Consider the following 9,627-nt stretch of genomic DNA (forward strand, 5'->3'; position numbering starts at 1 on the left):
TGGCCAAACATTGTTTTATAACAACTCAGTTCAAGTACATACGCTCCTTTGTAAGCATAAGCATGAGATATGAAGCATATACATATATATACACATAAACTATAGGTATTGAACTTTAGTCGCACACATGTAAGTTCCTTTAGTGTTCCTTTTCAAACAGCACTTCAATTTGTAAATAGCTCAAGTAAGCAACGAAAATGTGACATATTGAGGGCAAAGAAACACCTTTCGGTTATGTGGCCATGCTGATGTCCATTAATTTCCAGCTTGAAATGAAAAATGACTCAATTTGCAATCGCTTGCTCTTTTACCTGGCCCTTTTACCACGCCTTGCACCTCGGGCTTACTTGCCTTTAGATTTTAATAAGAAATAATTCCCCGTCTCGGATAGTTACTGGAGGTGACTTTGCTTATAAAATGTCTTGCAATTCCGCATCGACAAATGACTTTCGGCTTCGTGGCACGTACACTGCTGGCCAGCAACGACAACAGGGCAAACAAGGCACCATTGAGAAATGCGCTTTCCAGCGGCGCCTCTAAAAAAAAAAATATAATAATGAATCCCAACAAAAACAACATCAAATACCATAAATAAATAAAACTACATAGGAGCAAAACTGCACGATGCGCGTTTAATGTCATTTAAAGCTGCAATTACTCAGCACGCTCTATTGTACTGTCCGCGAAAGCACGGCACGGAACGAGCCCCAGTTGCAGTCAGAAAACCCGCTGCCAAACTCCACTCGACTCTGACTTCGCTTTAATGTCATTGTATGACCGCAATTATTCTGCATGTGACCGACCGAGCGGCCCATTGTCGGTGCATGCGATTCCTATGCAAATACGGGGTAGCACTGGCAAGGCGACTCCTTCCGGTGCAATAAATCGCACGTCTCGTGCGAGCCTTATACTCTATAATTAAGTAAAAGGCGCAGAAAATTAGAGAGAGTGTCCCAAGCACGTACGAGGCCTTAGAATCACGTACAAACGAGTATTTCATACTGTAATATCACAACAAGTTTATTAGTCGTAAATGGGTAAGTAAAAAATGACCATACAGCAGCCATATGTATAATTATTCAATTATAATTTGTTAAGTCTAAGGGAGCAAGCACATATTATGAAGCAATTGAGCCAATTGTTATTAACAAAAATTATTTCTTAAATAAAATGTCAAATATGCAAAAAGATTCAGCGGGCTCAACCGGGATTTGAACCCGGGACCTCTCGCACCCAAAGCGAGAATCATACCCCTAGACCATTGAGCCATCTGGTGTTCAGGTTTACAAATAACGTACATATTCTGCGCACTGTAGCGCGATGCACGTCTAAAGTAACATAGCACACAGCTTTGGTAAGTTAGCATACACAAGAAACGCAAAATATCGATATTTTTAACTCTAGCGTTAGAGACTCTTAAATTATTGCATGCATGCCTCCAATGCTGTTCACGTTCCTATAGCTATTTAATTAAAAAAAAAACAGTTGGGGCAAGAGCCATTGTTTACTGTGGCGTACAAATTAACGACAAAGGTTTATTCGATTTCTTCATTCATCCTTTCGATATATAAATATCGCGATACTTCCGCGATATATATCAAGTGAGTGATATTTCTCCCGCCAAAATTGCACGCCAATTTCACATAGCAGTCGCTGCAAAACACCCGAAGCACAACAGACTCTAAGCGCGTATTTTAGGAATTAGCAGCAATTAAATAATACAGAGAAATCGTACACACTAAACATGGTAAGTTGTCCTGGTGCTTATATTTTTGGAATGCTTTTAACACCATTGCGTAGGATAATCCCAGTTCACCGCCGCCAAATACGCCCAGCGATGCCAGCGAGCGTCGCGATTTGCGCGCAGCGATGACGTCGCCTGTGGGTGACTTTGAACCTTTTGAGAATGAGGACGAGATCCTTGGCGATCAGACAGTGCGTGACGAGGAGGATGAAGATGGCGAGGAGCTGTTTGGCGACAACATGGAGAACGGTAAGTGCCTGCTCATAGCAAAGTCATTTGAAATTCTTAATGTTTAAACATAATTAGACTACCGCGAAATGCCTGAGCTGGATCACTATGATCCTGCCATGTTGGACGACGAGGAGGACTTCTCAGAGATGTCGCAAGGCGAGCGCTTTGCAGCCGAGTCGGAAATGCGTCGTCGCGATCGTGCGGCTGGCATTCATCGCGACGATCGCGACCTGGGCTTTGGTCAGTCGGACGATGAGGATGATGTGGGCCCTCGTGCCAAGCGACGTGCCGGCGAGAAGGCAGCTGTGGGCGAAGTAGAAGACACAGAAATGATCGAGTCCATTGAAAACTTGGAGGATACCAAGGGCCACTCGACCAAAGAATGGGTGAGCATGCTTGGTCCGCGTACCGAGATTGCGAATCGTTTCCAATCTTTCCTGCGCACCTTTGTGGATGAACGTGGCGCATATACCTATCGTGATCGCATTCGTCGCATGTGCGAGCAAAACAAATCCTCATTTGTGGTGTCCTACACGGATTTAGCCAACAAGGAGCATGTGCTGGCATACTTTTTGCCCGAGGCACCATTCCAGATGCTCGAAATTTTCGATAAAGTGGCCAAAGACATGGTGCTGTCCATTTTTCCCACTTACGAACGCGTCACCACGGAAATTCACGTGCGCATTTCGGAGCTGCCGCTGATCGAGGAGCTGCGCACCTTCCGTAAGCTGCATCTCAATCAGCTAGTACGCACACTGGGCGTGGTCACGGCCACAACGGGTGTGCTGCCGCAACTGTCGGTCATTAAGTACGATTGTGTAAAGTGCGGCTATGTTTTGGGTCCGTTTGTACAGTCTCAGAACACGGAAGTTAAGCCTGGCTCCTGCCCGGAGTGCCAGAGCACAGGACCCTTTTCCATCAACATGGAGCAGACGCTGTATCGCAACTATCAGAAAATCACGCTACAGGAATCCCCGGGACGCATACCTGCCGGTCGCATACCGCGCAGCAAGGACGTCATTTTGCTCGCCGATCTATGCGATCAATGTAAGCCCGGCGATGAACTGGAGGTCACTGGCATCTATACCAACAACTATGACGGCTCGCTTAATACGGATCAAGGTTTTCCCGTATTTGCAACAGTCATTATAGCCAACCACGTGGTGGTCAAGGACTCCAAGCAGGTGGTGCAATCGCTGACTGACGAGGACATTGCCACCATACAAAAGCTGAGCAAAGATCCACGCGTTGCCGAGCGTATTGTGGCATCCATGGCGCCATCCATTTATGGTCATGACTATATCAAACGCGCTCTTGCGCTGGCCCTATTCGGCGGCGAGTCCAAGAATCCAGGTGACAAGCACAAGGTGCGTGGCGACATCAATATGCTCATCTGCGGTGATCCGGGCACAGCAAAGTCCCAGTTCTTAAAGTACACGGAGAAGATTGCACCACGCGCCGTGTTTACCACCGGTCAAGGCGCCAGTGCTGTGGGTTTGACCGCCTATGTGCGTCGCAATCCCGTGTCCAAGGAGTGGACGCTTGAGGCTGGCGCCCTGGTGCTGGCCGATCAGGGCGTCTGCCTGATCGACGAGTTTGACAAGATGAACGATCAGGACCGCACCTCCATTCACGAGGCCATGGAGCAACAGACCATTTCCATATCCAAGGCAGGCATTGTCACCTCACTGCAGGCGCGTTGCACGGTCATAGCTGCTTCCAATCCTATTGGGGGTCGCTATGATCCGTCAATGACCTTTTCGGAAAATGTGAATCTCTCGGAGCCAATTCTATCGCGTTTCGATATACTGTGCGTGGTCAAAGATGAGTTTGATCCCATGCAGGACCAGCAGCTGGCCAAGTTTGTGGTGCATTCACACATGAAGCATCATCCCAGCGAAGAGGAACAACCGGAACTGGAGGAACCGCAACATAAGTCTGTGGAGGAGATACCACAAGACTTGCTGCGTCAATACATTGTGTATGCCAAGGAGAATATACGACCTAAACTTACAGTAGGTTGCCCCAAACTCCAAAACTTCTTCGTACTACAATTGCTCATTCATTTTCTTTATTTTTATAGAATATTGATGAGGACAAGATTGCCAAGATGTACGCACAGCTGCGTCAGGAGTCTTTCGCGACTGGTTCGCTACCTATTACGGTACGTCACATCGAGAGCGTCATCCGCATGGCCGAGGCGCATGCCCGTCTGCATCTGCGTGAGAATGTTTTGGAGGCGGATGTGAGCATGGCCATACGCATGATGCTCGAGAGTTTCATTGAGACGCAAAAGTTCAGCGTGATGAAGAAGATGCGCAACACATTCCAAAAATATTTGGCGTTCCAGAAGGATCACTCGGAACTGCTGTTTTTCATATTGCGTCAACTGACACTCGATCAGCTGGCCTACATACGCTGCAAGGATGGGCCCAGCGCCACGCATGTGGAGATCATGGAGCGCGACTTGATAGAACGCGCCAAGCAGCTGGATATCAGCAATCTGAAGCCATTCTACGATTCGGAACTGTTTCGTAGCAATGGATTCTCCTACGATCCCAAGCGACGAACCATTCTGCAGATTGTGGTCGATGGAGCTGCCTAAATTACTAAGAGTTTGCCTGAACATATTCACGTTTTTTATCTCATTTAATTTTAGTCTCACCATACACGTTTTGTTTCCCATTTTATGTATGTCCAATAAAGATTTGGTTATGTAACTTACATTTTTATAAATAAGTTATAAGATTGTGTTTAGGTTTTTTGAGTCAAGTTTTATATTTATCCAAAATGCAAGGGTCTACCGTCTACCAAAGGCATTTGGCTCGAACACTCTGTATGTTTCTTAGTGCGATTTCATCTAAGAACACATCTTCTAGCTCGTCTTTGAATTCATCGGGAAAATCCGGATCGTTTATCATATCATCGTAGGCCAGTTCATAATCGTCCGAGCTAAAGTCTTCAAGGTCTGACACTGAGTCTTCGACATCACCATTCAAATCACCACATGCAATAAATGGCACCAGGCGTTGATTGACCTTGGAGCCAGTTTTGCGTGCGAGTGTTCTAATATCGTCCCGTGCCGGGTTGATAATTTGCGGAATGTAGCCAATGGGCAAACGAAAACCGGTGCACACGACGAAAGCTTCAATGCTCGATGGACGGGAACTGGGCGGCTTATAGATGTGAAAATTCTCAAAGAACGTCAGCATTTGTGATTCGAGAAGGCTGTTGGCATTGCCCTTAAATATTTTTGCGACAAATGTGCCACCGGTTTCCAGCACAAATGTGGCAATACTCAGCGCCGAGACAATCAGCTGATTCTGCATATACTCATCCATTTCATGGACGCCAGTTACATCCGGTGCACCGTCGCACACGACCAGCTGGGCCTTTTGGTCAGCGTCGTTGCCAAAGTGCGCAATGATAGCCTCTGCCGTGCTCTCCTTGGTGATGTCGCCTTGTAGCTGTATGACACCCCGAATAGGCGCCATCGCTTGCAGATCTACTGCAATTATTTTCACTTCCGATTTCTCATCATCCGTCAGGCAGGAGTCGAAGAGCTTGCGAGAGAGCACCTGGGACCAGCTGCCGGGAGCAGCGCAGAGATCTACAGCGCGTCGCACATCTGGAAAGGAGTTAAGCTGAGCATTAATATGTAGCATGTAAATAATAAAAAGCTAACCATTCAAAATGCCGAATTGTTCGTTGATGTGCATCAGTTTAAAAGCACTTCGCGCCCGCCAGCCCTCCTCTTTGGCTTGGCGATAATAAATATCACGTTTATCCTTAGATGTTTTGCCCATGGTGCTCCGGCTTTCCAGAATCTTCTGATTTTGTTTTTTTTTTGCTACTTTGTTAGTTCAACTTTAAATATTTCGATGTAAATAAACTTTGCGAGGCTGCGCTTCCTTCACTTGGATTATCGATTGACACATGTGGTGTATATATACAATATATATGAAAGTAACTGTGAGTACCAAACATGAAGTAGCAGTGACTGTGACAATTATGATGTTTCTGTGCAATAATCTAGGAAAATTATTCAAAGCTAAATGTCAATACTTACACGGCAGGCCCTGCATGAAGTTTCTTAATCACATTTTGAGATATTTCGGCATTTCAGACTCTTAAAGACGTTAACTCAAATTGTGAGAACGCCCATCTCTGGCAGTGACAATCGATTTACATTTCTTACTATCGATAGTTATGAAGGTAGTGAAAATCATATGGGCCGTAATTTAATGACTTGTTAAAGATAGACAGAAGTAAGTAATTATGTGCTACATCCCTTTATAAGTTGAAAAAAAACACATCGCTTTTTCAGGCAAAAAGCATACAATACTGCCAAAAATGTTTTTAAAACTGAGCTATTTGATAATCGTTTTGCTGAGCTTGTTGGCCAGTGGAAGAAGCTTCTTGGAACATGATAGCTGGATAACGATTGATTTGCACCATTCCCTGTCGGCTTCCAGGCCGGAGCACTTTTCACATCGGGGCAATATCTCCATACCAAGTCTGAACTCGGGCCTGTCGACCGTGGTGCAAAATCCATTAACGGATAGTGAACTAGAAAGCATCAAGGTCCTGGCCAAGCAAAATGGTTTCTATCGCTTAAGGGCAACAGTCATTTACCCCAATGGCAGTAGCCAGCGTTTCTTGACTTCCAGCAAAGCCTGTAGCCTACTGTTGGCTCAATTTAATGATGTGCTCTGGATATCCCTTGATCCTAACGGCTACGTAACGGGTATCACAGCTGCGCAGGATCCGGCACCCCAGAACACCGAATGTTCAGCCGAAGATATGCAGCAAATCAATGAGACAAATTTCAGCTCTGATGTTATAATTCGACATGCTGAACTGGCACCGGTGCCCGACACTGGCAGCTTTATACAGAAATTCGAACGTGAGCGTGAGGCCAGGGAGCGCGGCGAGGTTCGTGATAATAGAGGCTTCTTTGCCAAATACTGGATGTACATTGTGCCTGTTGTGCTATTGGTCTTCATTTCTGGTGCAACAAATCAGGATGCGGCCAAATAAGCATTTATATGTAACATAAATTAGTAAAAATCTTAGTTTTCGCTTAATTGGTAATAAAGAAAAGCACGAGAGTTTTCTACTCAATTCGAACAGTATTCAGAGTTAGTGTTAAACGCCAATTAATTTATATTTTTTAAACCCTTAAAAAGTAATACAAATTGTGTATCGTATGGAAGTAGGTATCTCCGACCCCACATTATGTATATACATATATGGCCTGATCAGGACGACGAGCTGACGCAACCAAGTCACGGCTTGATCCCATAAGAATAATCGCCATAAACACAAAGGGTATTTAATCTTCGGCGCTCTATGGACAACTGTTCTTAGATATTATTTATTGTCAACATATATGCAAGCCTAAAGCATTTAATCCACTTCTCAGTCATCGTCAACATCAATGCCCATGGCCTTGTCAAAGTCGTCATCGGTGATCTTTTTCTTTTTGAGTCGCTTGAAGAGCCGTATATCGCTGGCCAGCTCATCCAGTTCTTCCTGCGTGTATTGCTGTTTCCGCTTGCGCTGTGACCCGCCTTCGCCTGCTTCCGCTTTCCGTTTGCGCTCCTTTTTGGCCTTGCGCAGCTCCTTTTTTGACTTGGCATCCAGCTTGGCTTTCTTGGTTTGATCCCATGACTCGGTGCGTTTCATGTGCTGCTTCTGGCGACTTGGCCAGCTGCCTGTCTGCTCGTACGTTTGCAACTTTTGCTTGCGCACCTGCTCCTTCTGCGCGTTCTTGTAGGTCAGCTTGGTGAGGTCGACTTCAAAGCTGGGTGCCATGAAGCCATCGCCTTGGTAGTTTTTCAGTTCCGGCATGCGAGGCAGCTGCAGCAGTCCGTAGGCTGTGGCCATTTTGCCCAGATCCAGATCCTTCAGGCGCAATATGGCGCTGCACTCGTGCTTGGTGTAGGCACGCACGTGGGAAACAAAGGCCCGCATGCCCTTATCGTAGGCGCCTTTGTCAGCTTCCTGCAGCCGATGGAGTTGCTCCACTAACGGCTTTAACTCAGTTTCCTTTAGCGCAACACATTCTTCTTGGAGCTCGCTCAAGTCGACCTTTTGATTCAGTTTCAGGAACTGGATGTATGCATCCTCGGTTGGCAGCAAAAATACCATAGCATTTCCCTCGTTGCCCTGCCGAGCGGTGCGTCCAACACGATGCACAAAACTGGAGGCATTGGACGGCGGATCCCACTGCACCACCCAATCAATTTCGGGCACATCCAGACCACGCGCCAACACATCTGTGCACAGCAGCACCGCCTGTGGCTCGCTGCGGAAACGCTCCACTACGCTGGCACGCTTGTTCTTCATCTTCCCGTGAATACCAAGCACACTGCGCTCTGGCAGCAGTGGCGGCAGCATCTCCGCCCAGTACTCAACGCAGGCGCATGTGGGAAAGAAGACCATTACTTTGCCGGAGCTGGAGGTGGGCGAGCGTAGGAACTGCAACAAGGCCAGAAACTTTTGCTCTGGTTGCACAATTTTATAGAAATTTTGAAGCCGCGCCGGCGTGTTGACTGAGGCCTTCTCCTTTACGGAGACTAACACAGGATTACGCAGGCCTGCACGTATTAAATCTGTTACCTCGGTGGTCTGTGTGGCCGAAAAGAGACCTGTGCGTCGCTGCCGTGGCAGATAGCCCAATATGTTATTTACGCTTGTCTTGAAGCCCAAATCAAGCAGACGATCTGCTTCGTCGAGCACCAGGAACTCCAGGCTTTTGACACGCGCTGCCAAATTTAAATCGTCGCCTTTACGTTGAAACAAATCCTCAAGGCGACCCGGCGTGCATACCAGTATGCAAGGCGTCTGTTGCTTTAATGCGGCAATGTCCTCCTCGATGCTATTGCCGCCAACGATTAGCTGCTGATTCAAGTGCTCCAGTTCATCGTGTGCTAGAAACTGCGCCAACACATCTGAGATTTGGCGTGCCAGCTCACGTGTGGGCGAAATTATAAGTGCACCGATTTCCTTTGCACCCCAGGGCGTCTCCTTGTGTCGACGCTGCAGAATCTCTAGCAGCGGCACAAGAAATGCCAACGTTTTGCCACTGCCTGTAACAGCCTCGGCGGAGACATCTTTGCGTGCCAGCAGCAGTGGAATTGCTGCTGTTTGCACAGGTGTCATTAGCTTAAAGCCAAACTCCTGTAGGACCTCCAGCACTGGCTGGGAAAGCGGCGGTTTGTCCAGAGAGCTCCATGTTTTTCGTGACATCGTTGTAAACAAACACACGTGCAGCGTAGTTGCCACCTGACTCAGAGCACTCATAGCTATTGTGAACTGTTATCGAAATTTATCGGACAAGGGGCAACAGCTGATGCAAACTCAATTTTGCGTTTTCCGTTAAAATTCAAATCAAATTTTTGCATTTATATATACTGTATCGAACTTTTTAATATATTTATGGTACCTTTGCCTTGGAAAACAAACAGAAAAAAACAATATTTCGAGCATTGAATGTTTAATTTAAAATACTGTAAAATATACGTAGTTATAGGTAAATACATATTTTAATAGAATTTCATTAAACACTAAATACAACTTGCCGTTTCCTTTTGAAATCGTATTACACATTTACTTAGCTAATCGAAAAAATACGCATGTAAATGGAA

General features: G+C 46.2%; 4 protein-coding genes and 1 non-coding gene across 5 annotated transcripts; 2 read left to right on the forward strand and 3 right to left on the reverse strand.

Annotated features, from left to right (window-relative positions):
• Positions 1-1,196: 1,196 nt before the first annotated feature.
• TRNAP-UGG (transfer RNA proline (anticodon UGG)) lies at positions 1,197-1,268 on the reverse strand. The gene has a single exon. It is a non-coding gene; the product is annotated as a tRNA-Pro (tRNA).
• A 366-nt stretch (positions 1,269-1,634) lies between these two features.
• Positions 1,635-4,699, forward strand: Mcm2 (DNA replication licensing factor Mcm2). Its single transcript, XM_064694417.1, has 4 exons — positions 1,635-1,747; positions 1,801-1,993; positions 2,051-3,990; positions 4,059-4,699. Exons 1-4 carry the CDS (start codon positions 1,745-1,747, stop codon positions 4,578-4,580), a joined length of 2,658 nt encoding a protein of 885 aa, XP_064550487.1. The 5' UTR covers positions 1,635-1,744; the 3' UTR covers positions 4,581-4,699.
• Positions 4,645-5,947, reverse strand: Trm7-32 (tRNA methyltransferase 7-32). The gene is made up of 2 exons (XM_064694420.1): positions 5,661-5,947; positions 4,645-5,603 (listed from the first exon to the last, which is right to left on the reverse strand). Exons 1-2 carry the CDS (start codon positions 5,779-5,781, stop codon positions 4,783-4,785), a joined length of 942 nt encoding a protein of 313 aa, XP_064550490.1. The 5' UTR covers positions 5,782-5,947; the 3' UTR covers positions 4,645-4,782.
• Positions 5,948-6,080: 133 nt separating this feature from the next.
• EMC10 (ER membrane protein complex subunit 10) lies at positions 6,081-7,105 on the forward strand. The gene is made up of 2 exons (XM_064694421.1): positions 6,081-6,243; positions 6,303-7,105. Exon 2 carries the CDS (start codon positions 6,329-6,331, stop codon positions 7,013-7,015), a length of 687 nt encoding a protein of 228 aa, XP_064550491.1. The 5' UTR covers positions 6,081-6,243; positions 6,303-6,328; the 3' UTR covers positions 7,016-7,105.
• A 189-nt stretch (positions 7,106-7,294) lies between these two features.
• Positions 7,295-9,314, reverse strand: LOC135436724 (probable ATP-dependent RNA helicase DDX55 homolog). Its single transcript, XM_064694419.1, has one exon. It carries the CDS (start codon positions 9,281-9,283, stop codon positions 7,397-7,399), a length of 1,887 nt encoding a protein of 628 aa, XP_064550489.1. The 5' UTR covers positions 9,284-9,314; the 3' UTR covers positions 7,295-7,396.
• Positions 9,315-9,627: the final 313 nt, after the last annotated feature.

The sequence above is a fragment of the Drosophila montana genome, unplaced genomic scaffold (assembly GCF_035044405.1).
Source record: "Drosophila montana isolate Dmon_TW-CO22-7 unplaced genomic scaffold, ASM3504440v1 contig_3733_1, whole genome shotgun sequence".
Classification (NCBI taxonomy): domain Eukaryota; kingdom Metazoa; phylum Arthropoda; class Insecta; order Diptera; family Drosophilidae; genus Drosophila; species Drosophila montana.